Source organism: Planococcus citri, chromosome 1 (genome assembly GCF_950023065.1).
Source record: "Planococcus citri chromosome 1, ihPlaCitr1.1, whole genome shotgun sequence".
NCBI lineage: Eukaryota > Metazoa > Arthropoda > Insecta > Hemiptera > Pseudococcidae > Planococcus > Planococcus citri.
Window position 1 is genome coordinate 48,489,770 of NC_088677.1, and position 20,557 is coordinate 48,510,326.

The following is a 20,557-nucleotide window of genomic DNA, read 5'->3' on the forward strand; positions in this document are numbered from 1 at the left end:
TCTACCACTTCTCTTTCTTCTCTAGGTTCAAGATCAACTCACGATATAAGTCGCGAACGAGACTACGCTACGAATCGTTTGTACTTGGATTTAGATCGCGATGGCAGAACCCACGGAGATTTTGAAGACGCTTCGCCACCTTCCGATAATGATTTATTTGATAACCAGTGTTACGCCACTACACCCAGCTCAAGCAATGGTAATTCAGACTTAGACCAGCCGTCACATACTGTAGGAGGTGATGTAGTTTACATAATAAAGGTAGACGGATAGTGTGATTGGTATTTAGCCGTCGCGTCGATTGCAGAGTGATCTCGTCCTTTTTTTTTTTTTACTTTTTTGTTTGTATGTGTAAATATACCTGTGCCAGGTCAGCTGCATGATTTCAGATGCGAAAACCCTCGCAGATCTTTCGATTTTCGAACTTCGATGTCGTATTCGCAAATTGGATACGGTGTTGGAAGAGTTTTGTATAAAGCTTTTTGATTACCCTTTGCTTTGTTTTTCCAAACGTTTATAATTAAGTGTATCGTGCGTGAGTTTTTAAATGTACTTATTTGTCAATTTTTCATTTTCATTTTTATTTTAAAATCGCTTCCTAAATACATAGATTGTTTAGTTATGGGTTTTCGTCCAGAAAGTAGATTTGATTAATGATATAGGTAACTACTGATTCTGCCTACCTATTTCCTGTGTATGACCTAAAAGCATGCTACACGTTCTTCAACATTCTTTCACTTACTTATCTGGTTTTCTTTCTGAGATCTGTACCGATTATCCACCAACTAAATCAAATTTTATTGAAATAGGCATTACGCACCCACCAGCTCATCTCATTTGAACTTGTTTCTGTTTTCTATCTTCTTCAAGGGCTGAACTATCACAAGTTTTTTTTTTTAGAGGAAACAACCCTTGTCATTTTCATTTTCAATTTGATGATTTTCCATTAGTTTTTAATACAATGTATGTACCTACTTGTTCCGAATGCGCCCAATACCCTTCAATGCTTTCCAGCTTATGACTATTTGAATGTATCTACTAATAAATTGTGAGAAATTTTGATAGGTACGTACATAAATTATGAAAAAAATTTACTAGGTAGATTTATGAAACGATTCACCAAAGTACTGACTCAGTACAGACTTTTCAAAACGCGGTCATAATTTTTTTTTTGTCTATTCTCATCCACGCTCTCTATACCAACCATTCACCAACTACCTATCTCACATTCTTCTTTCTGCTATCTTTTTTTTGGTTACTACATCATAATTCAATTTCTTAAATGTGGCGGGAATACTTCCCTCGCCTTTATAACGCATATAAACTTTTAAATCATTATTTTGTATGTACTAAGGTATCTATGGTTTTAGGTCGAGTAAATGCGGAAAATGCAACTGTAAGCACACCCAGTTCACCTACCAGTAGATTATTACTCGAATACGAGATGCATTTACGAAACACGTTGGCGCGTGGTATGGATGCGGAGAGTTACAGTTTACATACATTTGAAGCGTTACTCACTCAAAGTATGGAAAATTTAGGTAAATATTACATCGCCGTTTATCACTTGGCGATATTTCTTTGGTACTTTTTCCAAAGGCATTTCTGAGCGTGATGCTTCGCTCCAAGTTGTCACTATTTCTGCGTCACTGCTAATTGTTCGAAATAACTCACGAATTCTTATTTCAAATAGCACTTGGTTTTTGAATTTGCCATACTCACTGTCAATGAACATGCTGATACATGCCCAAAGTACAATGATTTTCTTGAATTTTTCGATAAAATTTTTTGGGGTAAAATTTTGCGCAGAACAAATTATTTTAGTCTTATTTATTTTTCACATACTTATGCACGAATTTGATTTTTTTGTGAGGTACCTAATCTTATAGACAGCACCGACTTACCTAATCAACGAAATTTCTCACAAGGGCGGCAATAGGTATCTCAGCTGGCCGAAAGATTCCTGAACCAGACAAAGTTGAATCGAAAGAACATACATATTTACAAAAATACATCACCAGTCAACATCTCAGGTTTCGAAATGCATTTCTCGATTTTTGGCGAATTTTTCCAAAAATCAATTATTAGGATAAAAAATTTGGTAAAAAACTAAACTGAAATCTGATGTGTACCTACTCTATTTTCGAGCGTCCAAATCAATTGGTAGTGGTTTTGGGCTGCTTTATGTAGTTCCGGAGCCTCCAATAATGGAGGTGATTTCAAGCCGTTCTGGAGCCTTCAACAGTTTTTTAAAAATTCAGGTTTTCGAAAAAACGCCTTAAAAATTTTCCATTTTGAAAAAATGCCGTGTACTGTGTAATCGCTCTATTAGTGGTCAATGGATCACTAACAAGTACCCATCATCTTCATGCAAGCCAAATTTGAATTTGTAAGATTTTAGGACTTTTTTTTTTTTTTTTTTTTTTTGAAAACTGGGATTTCCAAAAATCGACTGGATGCTTCAGAACCTCTAGACGTATCCAGTGGATTAAGGTGAGATCATGGTTTGAAAATAAGGGTGCATACGAAATTTCTGCTGCATCAGGTCAATTTATGTATGTAGTAAAATTCTGATTTTTTTTCATTTTTGATCTAGTAAATTTTATTCTTGAAAATTCATCAAAAGTCGAATGAGGCTTTTCAGTTTCTAAAATTTTAGCCGAGGATGTATTTTACACGCTCTTTAGATTTAATATTGTTGGGTTCAAGAATTTTTTTGTCAATTGGGATACCTAATAGAAATTGACTTACAAAACAATTATTAAATCGTTTTTTCGAATAAATTTTTTCCATTAAAAAAATTGAAACTAAAATTTTCCCATCAGTTTTGCAAGTACATATGTAATTTGTAATTTTGTTTTTGGCCTATAAAGAGACGAAAAATCTTCAAAAATGCTCCTTCAACAAAATAAACTACATTCAACAGGAAGATATTGTTCGTGTATAATACTCGTAGATACTACGACTACGAGTAACGTTTTCAGTACCATGACCTCATTTCAATGTCTTGTTTTCAGAATTTGCTGAAAAGTTACCTCAAATAAATACCAGGAGCCCGCACATTAGTAGACGCAGTAAGTTGGCTAATTAAGATTCTTTACTAACATGCAACTACGTAGATAGGTACTGTAATTCTTCATTCTAACAAAATTATATTTTACAGGGCAAATGGGATCGAATAGCAGCAATAAAACTGCAACATTACCTCATCGTCTTAGTTTAGATCGAGCAAATAGTACGAGCCGAGATCGAGAAGGGTACTATAGCGATAGAAACGAATTAGCTAGAGAACGAGATAGGGATCGTGGTTACCTTAGTGATAGAGAACAACGAGATCGCGGTTACCTTAGCGATCATAATATTTCATCGTTAGTATCGAATACTTACCTATTCCTTTTTATTGCATCTACCGATAGGTACTTTTATTTTGTAAACACCTATCGAGAAATTAATTTGTACGTTTTCGACAGAAATCGATGTAACTCGTGCCTAGGCGGTTCCTCGCGAAGTCAGTGGTTCCGTCACAGCGACGGTTGGCGTTCCGGTACTTCAACCATGAGCAGCATGAGCAGCGCTGGACCGTACGGTTTAGGTTCTTCATTCCAAAACGATGTTCCTTTAAATACAAAACGATCCGCGTGGGAATCGTTACCTTCGCTTCGGCACGAAGGTAGCATGTCTGACGGTGGCTATAAATTAGGAAGATCAGATTCCCTCGAAAGAAGGTACCTAAATCTTAAAAATTTACTCATTCACGCTTGGCATAAATACATAGCAAATCAAACTTTATTCTCTCCACCTTATGTTTTATTCAGAGCGTTGCGTGATAGACACGATCCGTACCGGTACGATCGCGATGGAATGTTGTCTCATCAGACATCAGTGGAGAGCACCGATTCCAAACTATGCTATTTAACATCTTCAGAGGTCAGATCATTTAGCCAATTTTTTTTCTTATCGTATAGGTAGCTTGCTTTTCATCGTACCAGCGTACTAGTGTTTAGTGGGCTTTTTTTTTCGTTTGATCGTTTGTTTCGAATTAGTAGATTTTTATATTTCATTCGTCATGTCTCATTGTACATCATATTGACCTGTTGTAGCGTATCTTTGTTTGTTATTTATTAGCCTTTCACTGCTACTGATTCCGAATGCAATCCTTTCACGGGTATGTTCATCAACTCAAGTTACAATCGTGTGAAATACTGTATGTACCTACTTCATTTGTTCAATTTCTGTACGAAAGCTGCCGAAATATTCGAACACCATTTTCATTCAGCAAGTTTCTCGTTAAAAGCATCAGAAGTACTGAATTTTAGTTCCTGATATTGAAAAGTTATGCAATCCATTTCACACGAATGGTATCTCGGTTGCTGCACGTGTCCTTGAAAGGAATACATTCAATACCTAATGGAACACCCTGTACATATCTATATGGTTCATTCATTATTTACCTATTTAGTCTCATTTTCATCTCATTTTTTATCATTTTTTTTTTCGTTATTGCTCGCAATAAATTAACATTACCACTTTAATTATTTTATTTGGAGGGAGAAAGTATTGAGAAGTGTTTTATTTAGTGGCAGGGCCTATTCAGGCGTGGGCTACAACTACAAAATTACGGAATTGCACATTATATCAAAAATAATTAAAAATGCGTGAAGTATACATATTTGAGAGGGGTTTTGCGATAAGGGCCCTTGTGGTGATATTTCGATTTTTTCAGGAGAGAGAAAACATCGAATTGCTTCGATTTTTTCGATTTTTTTTTTTTTTGATTTTCGGGTGCAGTGTTGTCTTGCGCATAGGTTGGATGGGAAATTTTGACGAAATTCGTTCATCATCGTCTGATATCCGTGATTTAGAAAAGGGACCTTGTGGTGAACAGCCGAATTTACACAACGTTACAGACTACCCCGCAAAAAAATACCGAAAAATTCGGATTCGCCATGAAATTTTACATAGGTAACAACAATAAAATAATTTTTCCATCGACATTTTTTTTCTTTTTTCTTTAAATCAAAAATAAACAAAAACTTTGTTTTTCGATTTCCCAAAAATGTGAGTTTTTGAGTATTCATGTTCAAGCAATTTTTAAACGAGAAGTTGATGAGATAGGCGAAATCTGATTGCACCATTCGATTTCTCGTGAAAAAGTAAGTCGGAATCGCCAATAAAAAAAAAAAACATCGAATCACCACAAGGACCCATATCGCGAAACGCCTCTCATTTGAATTTTCAAACGTATAGAGATTGTTGGGTACTTTCAGAATCCTTCGAGAATACATACCTATCCATTAGCCTATCTACCTATTTGAATAAATTTGCTTCAGCATTCGCAGCCAGATGCATCTTTGGTTGCCTTTTGGAAAGGGGGGGGGGGGTCATATACACACGCCACTAAAATCTTCGACGTGGTCAGATTCATAGGTAATTTTCATTACCGTTCAAAAATCAAATAATTTGGAATCGTCCAAAATTTCATAAATAAGTAGCTTCCCACTCATTCCCCCTCCATTTATCACGGTATTCATTCAATTTGCTAGAAAATATTACCTACTTAGAGCATAAACATCATAATTTAAGAAAAAAATCAAATTCTGCGCAGTAAAATAAAAAAAAAATGCATTCAAATTTAAAGCTACAGGGTGTCCAAAAAAATTTAATTTAATAAATTCACTTAAAAAACCAAGTCTTCAAAACAAAGAGCTAACTAGACCCCTAAGGAAAAATTACAAGCAGAAAATAATCCTCGTTTATAAAAACCAGCGGTAATTGCGCTCTTGGGGACAGGAAAACGTTTGTGTTTGGTTTGTTCTTATAACGCTTGTTAAGGAATTAAATCAGGTTAGCGGTTTAATTTATTAGCTTAATACGCAGGAAATCCTGGTAGCTATTTAGTTGATTTTGAAGTTACCCGACTTTTTTTTTTTTTTTTTTTTTTTTTGGTACTTTATTATTAAAATTTTTTATAATTATTATATACGAATGCATATTGTAGCTCACGCGGATTCGATAATACTGGTAACTTGCGCCGCAACAGCGAATTCGAAACGGTTGTTTGGGACGAAGCGTTATTTTTTATACGCTTTGCAATGCCGCCACATTGCTACGGTTGCGTGTGTATATATCTTCGTGCACTAGAGTGAATTAGCTTCTTTTTTTTTCCTTTTAATATATCTATAGCCTACGAATAGGTAAACAAAAATAAAAACCCTCTAGCACAATTATTCGGTTGATAAATTTTAATCACTAAGCCACACAGCCTTTTCAACACACAATAAATTCTCTCTCCAATTCACATTATAGAAATTGCGATGCGTGAGCCATTAATTGATTAAATTTTTTGTATTTAATATTAAATCTATAATTATGGAAATATTTTTCCATATCTATAGCGTAGTCATGTAATTAATTTATATAAAATCAAAATCCCATTAGCTCATTTGTAGTAACAGAGCTCTCGTTTTTGCCATTTAGATGCGTTTTTAAGATTTTGGCACAAATGGGAACATGAGAGAGTAGCGCAAAACATTACCAGATCAATTATATCCGCCAGTGCTACACATGTGTCGAACACAAAGGACCAAACTTTTACAATTTTTCGGGGAACGCAGCTGTCAGCATTTCAATTTCTATATGATTTGGAGAGAATCGTGTTTGTAATAGCTGCTCTATTTAAAACCTTCTCTACTTTTTCACCTCAATTTTTCTGCATATCGTTTATCTCGCACTTTTTTTCAAAAAACAAAAAAGCAAAGAAAAAAGATGAAAATAAATGTTAATTTCAAGTGTTTAATTTTTTATTATTATTTTTTTCAATATTTAAATTCGCCGTAGCTTTCGTCTCGCATAACCAGATGCTCCTTTAGCTCTTAGACATTACTGAAAGTAGGTAGCAGATTCGAGTATATCGATCGATTTATTATATGTACATTCGAGATACCTAGGTAATTAGTTATAGATTAGAAATTTATAATTTTTATTACCTATTTTTACTTGTCTCAAGTGTAAATGTGATACTTATGGTAGTGAAAAATAGATTCTACGTTTAACGTTGGAAACAGGGTTGGGCAAACTCTAAAAAAAAGAACTCTTCAGTCGAAGTTGGGATAGACTAACTCAACTCTTTTGAAACTCTTAAAAAAAAATCGAAAGAATCGAAAAGAATTGGAGAGAGTTTGATACAACTTTTTGAATAAAGACCGGATTCGATAGTCTTTTCAGCTTACTTTCGGAAGGAATCAAACCAAGAGTCAACTCGGAGTCGGAGTCAAAAAAACACCCTGCCCAACCCTGGTTAGAAAACATACAGCTTTTTAAATAGTATTTGCATACCTCGAATAATACGAACGAAAAAGTATAGGTAGATAGGTATCTAGTACCTACCCAGCTTCCTACAACCAAGTGTTCGTTTTTTTTTAGCACAAACGAGTACTCAGATATAGATAATAAAATCTTGACGAGCATTTTACAATTTACCAAGTACCTACTCAACTAATGAATTAAATTAATATCGAACAAAGGATCAACTACGCAGAGTTGAACAACTTGAAATAACTCATCCTGCAATCAGGCATTATTCAGTTTCGGAATGTTAAATAACAACATATTTTCGTGATTAATGTGCTTCGTGAAAATTCACAATATTTTACAAACGTGATACATATCTAAGCAGTTTATAGAGTTGGTATATGCTTGATAATACAACATTATAGTTGAGTTCTTAAGCAACAGGTGCGTTTTATAAATTACGAAAACGCCGTTATACCTACATTTAACATCTAGTGAGCCCTGCTTATTACACTTTTTTTTCACACTTTCACTTCATAAACATTACCTAACTTGATACGTGTTATTTTACTCTTATCTAACTAAGATGTCTCTAGGTGTAGTCTTTGTTCTACTATTATTTGTGTAGGAGGCAAGAAACAAGCAGTGTTTTGATGAGGCAAGCTGAAAAGAAAATAATAATAAAAGAAAGAAAATGAACGTCTCATTGCTAATTTCTGTACCATTAGCGCTTACTAATGGTTTTAGGTGCAGGCTAAAATTACGGATAATAATCGTAGTGAACTTTTTTCAAAATAGAGAGCGCTGTTTTTACTACGTATGTAATTATTTACAGCAGTATTCTACTAATCTATCGAATGATAAATGTGGATAGACGTTATATTTATATAGTTAAGGTGCGTTTATGATTGTCCGTAACTCTTACGGCCTGTTACAGAAAAGTAAAAAATTTTTTACTTTTCTGTAATTTTCTTTGTTCTTTTCTGTAAAACAAAAAGTTACGGTTACGGACAACGTGAACTACGCCATAAGAATTCTTGTATTTTACTTTTCCATAACAGACCGTAACTTTTATTACGGTTAGTTACAGACAATCATGAACGCACCTTTATACGTATATTGTTTGAGAAATGAAGAATCACCGCATACTTTTAGGTGCTATTCGGATAAAACACGTAGGAACATGTAATTTTAAAAATTTTCCAGTAGAAAGTACCTAGACCTACCCGAATTAGTGAAGATATTTTTCTTGTATGGTCACGAAAGATAAATTATTATAATGAAAGTAAGTTGATTTTCAAAAAAATAAAAATAAATGGAGAAAAAAAAACGAAAATGAAAATTTCAATCGATTGGAGGAGACATCAACATCATAGAACTATCATTTTACAGCTAATTTTTGTGCGATAATACTGAAATTGATTCCTAATAAAGAGGCGGGTTCTGCGCCAGGAGACCAAAAATTCATCATACTGAGATTTAAATGTTGACAAAACTAACATATAACGAAACTGATCATTTGTAGGGTAGGTAAATATTACATAGACCTATTTAAAACCTTTTTCAACCTGAATGATAGGTATCCACTTTTATTATACACTAGGTGTCACAAAAAATACGAAAATGAAATATCAGCTGCAAGTTACTTTTCCATATATGTACAACACGTAGGTGATGTTTCCATCTGATCGGCGACCAACAGTTGGGGTACTTCCCTCACTAGATAAAGGAATTCATGTAATTGTTGAGAATTCTTCAGGGATTTTGAATTTTCAGGGTAAATATTTTCAACTTTCGAACGTTGGGCCCGCGAAGCAATAAATTAAAAAAATAATTAATAATCTTAAAATTCATTTCTGGAGTTGACTATTTAAAATGAGAGGTTGGTATGGAATTTAGTGATTTTTGATATGCACAATATACAAAATAAATTTACATTCTTAGAAATATGGCCACATTACTCGTAGTAGATACTTTCATATTTTAGTATTTTTCTTTATTTTGTGTGTAGCATAATGTTTTTTTGAAAAAAATTTTAAAAGGTCAAATACATATGTTCCTAGACTTACTTCAATTAAATTAAAAAAAAATTATTCCCCTTACTTGACTCAAACATTACGAAAGTTAAATTATTCATCAATTTAGATTCATTATTTCCAAGATAACTGCGTTTATTTCTGATTTAGATCTTATTCAATTGATATCAAGTTCATAAGGGAACCTTTTTGATCCCTCGATCATCGTTTTCGCTCATTTTTTCACAAACATGTGGATACAGAGAAGGTATACTGACAACAAGTGTATCTATAGGTACACAAAAATTTCAACTGCTCCATTGAAAAACATCAAAGAACTGTGCATTCTAAAAGTGGTTGAATTCCGCAACATGGCGCATAAATTTCATAAATAGGTAGGTACGTAGGTAAAAGAATCAATGAGTTAATTTTTACTTGAAAAACATTATTTCTGCTTACGGAGGCCCGCACTTTTGGTTCCAGTGAGGAAAATTATCAAATTCTTCTCATTATTGCATTTTGAGCTTCAGTTTTTAAATTAAGGAGAAAAAGTGAAGGTCCATTCTCAAAAAAGCCTCAAATCATACATTTTTTTCTAATTCATACCAGAGCAAGACTCAAAACGTCACGGTACTTGGAATACGATAAGAATAAAGAATTTATATGGTTGTAACTGCCAAATCACAGGTTTTGAGATTTTACTACATTATAATAAGTACTTACGTAATTTTCTGAATAATATGGGTCAAAAAATTCACTTTCTTTTACTTCAACGATCGGAATTGCAGCAGCTCTCAGTCACACATTTGAGCATTTCACACAATTTTTTGACAGATTTTTTTTGAAAAATTTTGTCCCATAAATAGTGCTGTCCTTACCGCGGTATCAAAATTTGAAACTTGAAACGTATTTTCTTTCTTCCTTTTCTTCCTTTTCTTTTTTCATTTATTCGAACAATAACATAGGCTATTTTGATTTTTCCATTTACCTACCTATTTACGAATTTTTCAAATTCTTTTACAAATAATAAATCAACGCCATTATTGGAATACCTACTCAAAATTTTTGATTGATCAAGCAGCTGAGATTCCTCATGTGATAAAGTATATAAAACATCAATCCCAAAAGTTAAATATTCAAATATGTATGAAATCGAAGTTTAAAATTCGTGAGTGTTTAGTTTTAATATTCAAACTTTATTCCTCTTCTTCAAGTTCTTAAAATGAAATTAATTCAGCAAGTTTGTAGCCTGATGATTCATTTCTTATACTTACTTTGAATTATAATTCTCTCGAATTAAATAAGTACCTGACACAATAGTTCTGATTTTCATCTCTCAAGCTCAGAGCAAAATTCGTTTAAAAAATATCCAACTTATAACTTATAAGTTAGGTACCTACAAAAAAGAAGCTATACCTATCTCCGGATCGTAAAGTTGAAAAGAAAATAATTTGTTCGATTTATTTTGAGCAGTACTTACGAACTCTTTTACGATTTCTTTTCTCAATTCATACTTACTATAAAAAATATAAGTTTGAAAGAAACGAAATTCACAACTCTTCGAACCAGCTTAATAATATTCCAGTGTTATACCTATACATGTATATTCGCGTTTATAGATAGAAAATAAGACGAAAAAAATCTGAGAAAATAAGCCTGCGACGCGGACAACGAATAAGTATGAATAAGGGTTGTATTTAATTTCAACGTCACATTCTTTAAAAATAAACAAACTGGAACACGTGCAAAGTTCCAGTTTGATTTACAGGTCAGTGACTCGAACGTATACAAACAAAGCAGTGGTGTTTTCACTACAGAGCGGTGTAAAAATTCTCTTATTTTTTTAATGTAATTAAATTTTTCTTCTCGTTTTATATAAGTTTTAAATATTCACAACTAACTTGATTATACGAGGGATTTACATCTTTGCATTCACGGTTGCGTTGGTTTTGCCTTTTTGCCGAATTATAATTTGATATTAATTCCTGTTGTAAATTAAAATGTTAATTTTAACTAAACGCGTTATGTCTTTTAGAAAATTACAGGCCGGAGGAGGGCAATGGGGCAGCGTAGTTCATAACGAACGCGAAAATCAATTTGGTACAGGGAGAAAAGCGAGGTTACGGAAAGGGTAATCAATAGGGTGGAATCTTTTTTCGAATATAATTTACATCTGACATGATGAAAATTGCATTCAACATCCTCCTAAGTTAATAATGAGAAATATAATAAAAAATATCATCAAAGACCGAGAAATAAATTAAATGCGAAAATGTATATTATTCTGTGGAAGGAAGTGAGAAATTAACGACGACAGTGAAAAACAACCTCACAATGCTTTAGCTGCGGCAAAACGCCGTCAAGCGCCGAACGCCAGCCTGTATTAAGTAATCTTAAAATCATTCGACTCGTTCATCCTTTTTAATAAACATAGACAGACTCGTCACCTCTGATAATACACCGTGGAACGAGATCAACTCTGAAAACGGTACCTTAGCATAATTTGTTAGGTACTTACTTACCTACCTACCTACCTACCTACCTACACCTACCTACCTACATACCGACCTACTCTATCAGCACAGCGCAGTGTATCATCTCAAGGCAAAAAAATTTACTCGCAGATTTGTTTAAAATTAATGAGGCGAAAGGTTTGAGAAATGGACCGAAATACTCGACTATTCTTACATTTTTTTTTCTTGCACATACCTACGTAGCAGATTGCGAGATTGGGATACTTCGGCTCTCTGTTTACATTCTGATTGTTGCTTCGGGAATCTCATTTTTCTAAATTTCTACAACATTGAGATTAATTTTGTCGAGATGACGAGATAAAAAATGTAGGTAGGTACACTACGGTGCGAGTTTTTTTTTCTGCATGTAAATACGTCAACGACGAAAACTAAATACAACAGATGATTCATTCCTTACGAGAGACCTTTCAGCTTTTCATTTACTCGAGTTTTTGACGAAAACTTGCAGTATGGTACATTGAAACGTGGGTAAAAATGCCTTAAAAATACTGGTACCGTAGAAAAGTACATACTCGTAGGTAGTACGAGTAGATACCTCTGGGTTGAAATTTTTCCAACATAAATTGTCGGTAAACTCGTACTGAGCTAGTACACTACGAGTATACACGTACGACTTGCACAGCACCTATTCGCTTTGGAAAGCTCGTAGAATCTCAATTAACACAAGAAAAGGAACATATTCGCATACTTAATAAAATAAATTCCAACAATTTATTCGCTTTATGGAGACATTTTCACTTGTTCGTTTTAATTTATCGACTCGCGAGGTTTTGATAAAAGCAACGAAAACGTTTAAAGTAAAATAACGATTTACTGCCACTGAAGTACATTTATTTTCCCCTTTAAGAGGGATACATCGTTTAAATAAACTGATTACCAGTCTCATTTCCTTCGATTCAGAGCTTAGAAGTTTACTTTGTGAGGTGTTGGTTGAGTGGATGCTGTAACATGGATCGTATAAATTGAACCAACAAACCATTGCTCCAGCCAAACCATATTATAATTAAAATGTTCGCATCAAGTTCTTCGCGAGGTTTTTATCGTGATAAGGTATTTTTGATCGCTATGTTTATAAGATGAAAGTATTTTCTTCTGCAAAGGTTTTTATGTAGGTATGTACATCATACTTAGTAATGAAATTGCATCGAATCTAATTTGATGGCTAAAGCTGCAAAACTGAAACTGAAAATTTGAAAAATAAAAACTAGCGCTAAAATTGTTTTCATTTCTTCTTTTTTTTTTTAAATCTACGTAAGATCAAAAGCATCAAGTAGCCAAAATGTGGAAGTTTTTCTCTTTCGAACTGAAACTTTTTTTTTTACATAGGTACCTACTCGTATTTATTGGAAAATTCCATGTAAAGATGATGATTCCATCATCTGAAAAGCGCGATTCTATTAAAAAGTTGGCTGCATTTTGAGGCATTTGAGTAACATATCGTACCTGCTACGTACACCATTTTTTATTCAAGATGAGAAATTCACCCTCTCTGTTTTGCGGTCTACTGCGACGTCATTTTTTTCGCCACCACGTTGGATATATGTAGCATAGCTCTATATCTTTATGCAAACGTTAGATATGGTTTCGTATTTTCGGTAAAATTAGGTTTTTGTCGAAATACTTTGATTTGTTTCTTTTTTGACGACGCGCCGCATATGTATCTAGTTTCGAGATTGTAATCTATATGTTAATTTTTCTCACCTCCTTTGGCAATTTTTTCTCGAATGTGTTCTTTTATACAGCACGCGGTATTTCAATTATGCCAAATCATCTGTGTAGTAGAGTTTGATACCTACATACGAGTACGACGACGACGATGACGACGTCGTAGCTTATTTCATTTTCAGCAGATACCTACACTACAGTCACTACACAGGTAACTTTCGTCGTGGTAGCGAAATAGGCTGATTAAATTCTTTGAAAATGTAATACGAAATACGAGCAAAATATCTGTTTATAGATACCTATCAAAGAGTAATTTACCTACCTATCTAACGCGTTTTTATGCGAGATATTGCAAACATTCGTCGAATGTAAGGTACCTACCTATTGATTTCACGACCTAACGACTCTTCTGAAAAATGTTCCATCTCGAATTTAATTAATTAAGTAGCAAACATTGCCCGCAGATGATTCAAATGATACCTATATCAAAGCAAACGCCGCAAAACTTTCCAATTTTCACGAATTAAAATTAAAAAAATAAAAATAAATAAATGAATAAATCCGCCAAAAATTTATGTTGCGTGAATTAAGGTTATACCGAAAATTACGCCACATGGAGAGAGGGAAAAAAAGCTTTATAGTTTTTGTATTTAGTAGGTCGCGTTATAAATTTTTATAAATTATTATATAGGTATACGATGCGTATTCGAGTGACAAATAAAATTGGTTCAAATAAATATATATTTCCCGTCGTTGGCATAAAGCCAGATTTTCTAATGCGATTGAAGGTTTTACATGAAGAAATCGCGGCTATTCGCCAGCCAACGCCAATGTAAACTATTTTTCCGCGATAAGCTTTCGAATATATACGTCACCTCGGCTGCTACTGACGTTTTACCCAAGTATAAAATCACTACTTTTTTATATTCTTTAACGGCTTTTTGATAAGGGTGTTCTTCGTATACATGTTCAATTACATCCGAGAACAGGTTAGTATGCGCTTAGTTTAGGTTTTAAGAATTTATTCGATATCGCGTCACCTCTAAAGTCGTTAAAGAAAACTTTAACACGAGAATAAGGCGACGACATTTTTTTGCATAAATGTGAGAATAAGGGCACCGTATACACTATACACGTTATTTGGTAGCTTAGACTAGGTAGTCTCACGTCATACGTTTACGTACAGCGAACGTAGTAATCTACTTACCTAGGTATTTTATTTCATTTATTTCGAATAAAAGCGAAATTCATAAACATGCAGAATTCCTGACTATTTATACCTAATATAAGTATTTCGAGTTTCCGCCGAACAACACGACGCGACGCGACAAAGCTTCACTCCCGAATTGCATAATAGGTATGTAGGTACCTATTTACAGAAAGTAGGTAAATACATTCTAAGATGCTACAATTGCTAGATTTGACGTTTTATTTGTATGGTGTGATTTTTTACAAGTTTTTAATTATGGTAAGTCGTTGGGTAGGTACCTAACGGAGCTGCGAATTTTCATGTGATTCTTTCAATACACTCTCAGAAAATTAAATAAAATCCGAAGTACATTTTCATAAAATTTATTAAAGCATGCTACGACGGTTGAAAGCATACAATTTTAATAGGGAATTTCATAGTTTTGACATTAACTTCGTATTCGAAACAGTGTGCTGAAAAAAATTGAATTTGTTCGAACTCCCTTCGGGAGAATGAGGTTCCAAAAGGCCTTTCAAAAAATTGCCGCTGAAATGAAAATGGAAGTTAAAAAAAAATATTCTGATGATTGACCAAAGAAAAACAAAATATTTACTGATGCTACTTGAAATTCTCGCCTGAATTTTATTAATTATTTTCGAAGCTATCTGTTTGTACATATCAAGTTCGAAAACAAATCACTACAAACCGGAAGAAAACAAAAACTTTACGTTCAAAAAGACGATTCGATGAAATGAAAGGATGTTTGAGATTTTGTCAATCGATGTTGTTCACATAGGTACTTGACTTATGCAAATACTCGTACAACTAGTTGTGTCGAAAAAAATTGTCGAAAGCTTCTCTTCATTTCAACTCTCATTTTATAAATGCAGCATCGCATCGTGTCAAATGAATTTCCTAATCGATTTGCGATGCCGCAAATAATATGCACGCACGCTATGAGCATTATGTCGAAAGAATTGCCTACTCGGTTTGCCGTAAATATGCGCACCATATTATGTGTCACAACATGTTTCCATGTTCTAACGTTAATCTCACGTCACTCCACGTCAGTAACTAACTAACTAACTAACTATCGTACGTAAAATATTACATATACTTAGAATGAAGAAATGCCCAGTTTTGGGCCTCTTCTTGATGAAAATTTTTACAGTTTCTTTTCAAGATTTAATGATTAGTGACGACTTTTAACAGAAATGTTGGACTACTTTATGCAAGATTTCGTTTTTTCAAAGAAGCAGTTTTATTATGATTTCAACTTCAGAGATCGGAATCTGGCCTCTCAAAGTGATTGACTCGTCAGTTTGGCTTCTCAATGTCGTCTGAATGCTTGTCTAGCATCTTAAGGTCATTGTCCTGTCTGACTGGCCTGTCATGGTTGGTCGTTTGTCTGGCTGACAAAGGTTATCGCCTGGCTGGCTTCTCAAGGTCATTGACCTGTCTGTCTGGCCTCTAAATATCTTGACGCGTTAGTATGGCTTTCTAAAGTTTTCTGCCTGCCTGCGTGGCCTCTTCGGTATCTCAAAATTCTGTTCCCAGCTGTGAGTAACATACGAGTAATATTTTAGCTCAATTGGAGTCGATTGGTTTTACTTATCGGTTTTCTTCTTCGTGAATATAATCAATGAAAAGATATTAAATTATAATTTTTTCCAAAGGAGGTCGAGGTGGGTAGGTATATCTAAGTACATACCTAATAATTTAAACGTATTTTCATATGTTTACTAAGTAGTCTTATTTTCTTGGCACAAATTTTCTAATTCGTACGATTTTGAAATCATATTTTTTATTATTTCGAAAATTATTATCTTCATTAGTTACTTTTTTTTACTTGCATACGCTTGCCTCACCTACGCAATTTTTTTTACTTCCATTACACACGTTACTCAAGTTTTACGGATGATTCTCATTTTATACTTAGGTACCTACCTAATAATGTTTCACGATTTAGTACCTATTTTTTGAGTTGTTGTTTTGGAATTCCTGTAATTTTCTTCCAAAAAACTAATAAAACACGCGTATTTTGAAAATTTTGAAATCAAGAACGAAACAGTAAAGGGAAGAAACAAGGGGAACAATCCCAGAAAGTAGACAATTCTAGGTACCTTATTTATTATAGGATAAGTAAGTGTAGATAGATATGCTTTCCATTTCAACGTAAATTTTCTTTCAAGTTCACTTATGTCTAATACAATAAGCCCGTATATTGTTGATAGGAAAAAAATTTCGCCCCAGTAAACATCGGCAATGCTTTGTTCAACATGTTATAGGTAGAGGTACATGTATTATGAATCATTGTAGACGTAGAATTCGTCGTTTGAATTGAAAACACATTATCTGTAGGTACCTTCTTGAAAAGATGAAAGGCTTTGACATGGTACCTTGCCTATACCTACCTACTTTACGCTTTAGCTTATCACATTTCTGATCATTCTTGCATGTAAATTGTCGCGTACAACTTGATAAATGACACAAGTTTTTCGTCATTAAAACAGAGAAACACGCGCGTACAAGCTGACACACTGAGGAGTGTATTTTATGTCTTTTAATGACGATTTTCGACAACGAAAAAATTTCAACAACGATTCTTATAATTAGAAAAAAATCCGTACGTGTTTCTCATTTCATTAAAAATATTTAACGCGAATGTTACATCACGAGAGACGCGCGTATGATGAATTTCATGTGACATTAAAAAGAAAGGGTTTTTCATTTTTGAAATATGTGTACGAAGGAAACATGTAGACTTAGGTACCTACATTACATACGTAGAGGTACCTACAACTTGTGTGATTCTGCAGTTATCCGATCCAATATACAGTAAATCAAACGGTCTCGGTGCAGATAGTTAGGTATACGTGCGCGAGAAAAATTGGCGAGCAATTTTTACAACCCCCCAGTTCGTAAAATATTTCACACCTTTCAACTCGATGACGTACCACCATAATCTAAAGCTATTAATAAAAATTCGTTTCGCCGAAATTCTGCGCTACGAAACTATCAATTACATGGAACAACTTGCTGATAAACTTGATCCATACCGCAAAAACTTTTAACCTCCGGTACGAACAAATCATTCGTAAACGAATCCGTACTATTTATTTGCTGACTTAAACTTAATAAAAGATCGCGTCGAAATACCGTTTGAGAGAACGCTTTTCGTTTTCAATTTGTGCGAGTTTTATCGTACAATTCTGCTTTTAATTAGTTTACATTCACGGCGGAAATTACATCGACAATGTCTTAAAAAGGTGTCTAAAAATGTCTGCCATATTCCGCACAGACCAATATTCGCGTTATTTTACCCAGTGTGCGTGCGTACGAGTATTTTTTTCTTTGTTTTTAAATTAAATTAACTTCTTTTTTCCTTTATCGTTCGAGCCTGCAAAACTTGACGCCACAGCCACGCAGCGTAGTTTACCATAAGAGAATGTTGTTTTGTAGTACTTACCTTACCTACACCTACCCTCTACCTTACCTTTAGTTTATTCGTGAAAAAAAGAAAAGAAAAAGAGAGAAACATGCAAGTTTGAATTCAACTTGAACGACGTCGTCGCTCGTCGACGACGACGAATCCATCTAGTACGAGTAAATTCTTTTGTTCTATGAATTCCTAATATTCTACCAGTCCTATATCGCATTATAGGTCATTCGAAAGTTTACCCGTGCATGTTTTGCGAATTGACTTTTCGCAAATTACCTGCATTATTTTTATAAAAAGCCAAATAGCGCGCGAAACGTGAATGAAATATGAAATTATGCATTTCCAATACGACGTACGTCTGAAAGCCAGCAAATACCCAGATGCACTTCAACGACGACACTTTTATACATGCAAAGCAAAATATTAACATATTCTCTTCTCCACGAATCGCGTTCGATGAATATTTCTTGGTCCTTTATAACCATACCATGCAACCAACACTTTGCTAATGTGACGTCATACTAACGTAGTACTACTCTGACGTCATTTGAATGAAAATATTCACCTGAGTTCAGCTATTATCCTTACCTATCGTGGCGAATATTTTTTTTCTTTTTGGAATCGTCTTCCTTTTAGAATAGGTACACGTACGTGGTTTGTACGACTGGGTGTTTCGAATTCTCCAGTTTGATTTTCTCATTTTTTTCCGTCACCTCAAAGAGGCGAAATTGGAAGTAGTTGTACTACATGTTGGAATCATAGAATTTTTATCTGAGGGAAATTTCGAATTCAAAAATTCATTATATTTATATGCAAGTATTTTCAATTAAAATATAAGGTCGAAGAGCGCCAAAATTCAGCAGAACGGGGATCCTCAAAACACACCCCACTTCCCCTCCGATGGTAGAAGTAATTGAGTACCTACATATTTATATTGTTAGTGATAATGTTTGAAAGTATTTTTCTTGAAAATTTGAATATCAACTTTTAGAACCCAACAACACATAGTATGTACCAATAAAACAAAAATGACTTATTTTCTTGATTAGGTAAGTAGGTAGGTAAATACTCATATTGTCATATTAAATCCAAATAATTAATTCATTTTTTTGATATGATTGTTCAAATAAACCACTTCAGCTCCTCTCTCAATTTGAAAAAAAATTAAAATTTATTAAAAATGTGCTTTCAATGTCTACTATTTGAGATCACTGAGTTTGAATACCTCGCATTACTTCTTGAATTCGACTCCTCACTGTTCTCATCGCTCGTCAAAATTTAAGGTCGACATATGCAATTTCATTTTTGGTTCGAGTTAATGTGAAGAATTGATTCAAGCCTGATTTGATTTTAACTGATGGTTGTACTTTATTATAAAAGTTCAGAATAATTTCTGTGTTTGCATTGCCACGCCATTGCCCTATATTACCTACAATTTTTCAAATTATTATTTTTTATAGTTTGCATTGTCTTCAAATACTTAGGTACCTAACAAAATTTGAAAAAAAATCTCAGAATTCCGCATTGGCTTTAAATTATGAAATTTTCAATCAATTTGTGGAATTCACATTGCCTCTTATAAATTACGTACATACAACATCATTTTTCAGGATTCCAGTTGTTCTTAAATTTACAAAATTTCAAATCAATTTTCATACCAAATTTTAAAATTAATTTTTAGAATTCTCACTGTTTCCAAATTACGAATTTTAAATTTCGATTGATAAAACTATTTGATTAAAACCGATATGCCGCGGCGTAGAAACGTTGCAACATTTCTGTTCGATATTATGTTTAATACCGAAACCAAAATCTAATTTATATTTTTACAGTTCAAAAGCCGAAAACAAAAAGCTGTTCATTTTAATCCAGAAATAATAATTGAGCTTTTGTCTGTTGAAGCATTTCGGTGCTATTTAATCCAATTGAAATTGCAAAACCTTGACGTTTCATTGAGAATTCACGAAAGATTTGGGTTTGAACGCGACCCATCTCTCTTGCTCTGTGTTTCGTAAATTAAAATTTAATTAAACGGAAAACGACGGTATAAAACACGTGATTTGTTCTCATTAATAATAATATTACCAGATGTGACTGTTTCAGTTTGTTTTATTAATCGAACAACGTTTTCAATATTTTACACTTTTGGTGCCTAGACCTACTCGTAGGTAGACAGGTAGGGCAGATGCTTAGGTACTTGTATGCGCATTCTTTGTAACAGGTTTAGGCAGCTAACATTTTTTAGGCAACTTACGCATATCGTGTAAGGCGTTTCAATGCACAGGATTCGAGTACACATACTCGTAGGTGCCTATTATTATTACTCGTATGAAGTACCTACCAAAGTATTTCGTATTTTTCCTCTCTCTATAAATTCACTTCATTTGAAAATTCAATTCGGTTTCGGGCGACATTTTGTTCT

General features: G+C 33.8%; 1 protein-coding gene across 3 annotated transcripts in view; it reads left to right on the forward strand.

Annotated features, from left to right (window-relative positions):
- sif (still life) overlaps positions 1-20,557 on the forward strand; it is a 283,631-nt gene that overhangs the window by 44,579 nt on the left and 218,495 nt on the right. For 2 of the 3 annotated variants that reach the window (XM_065345710.1, XM_065345709.1), the window contains exons 9-14: positions 26-238; positions 1,371-1,541; positions 3,018-3,074; positions 3,164-3,368; positions 3,471-3,725; positions 3,816-3,927. In XM_065345710.1, the coding sequence (XP_065201782.1) occupies positions 26-238; positions 1,371-1,541; positions 3,018-3,074; positions 3,164-3,368; positions 3,471-3,725; positions 3,816-3,927 (1,013 nt within the window). The remainder of the gene's footprint in view (positions 1-25; positions 239-1,370; positions 1,542-3,017; positions 3,075-3,163; positions 3,369-3,470; positions 3,726-3,815; positions 3,928-20,557) is intronic. The other variant, XM_065345711.1, reaches the window with a different exon arrangement.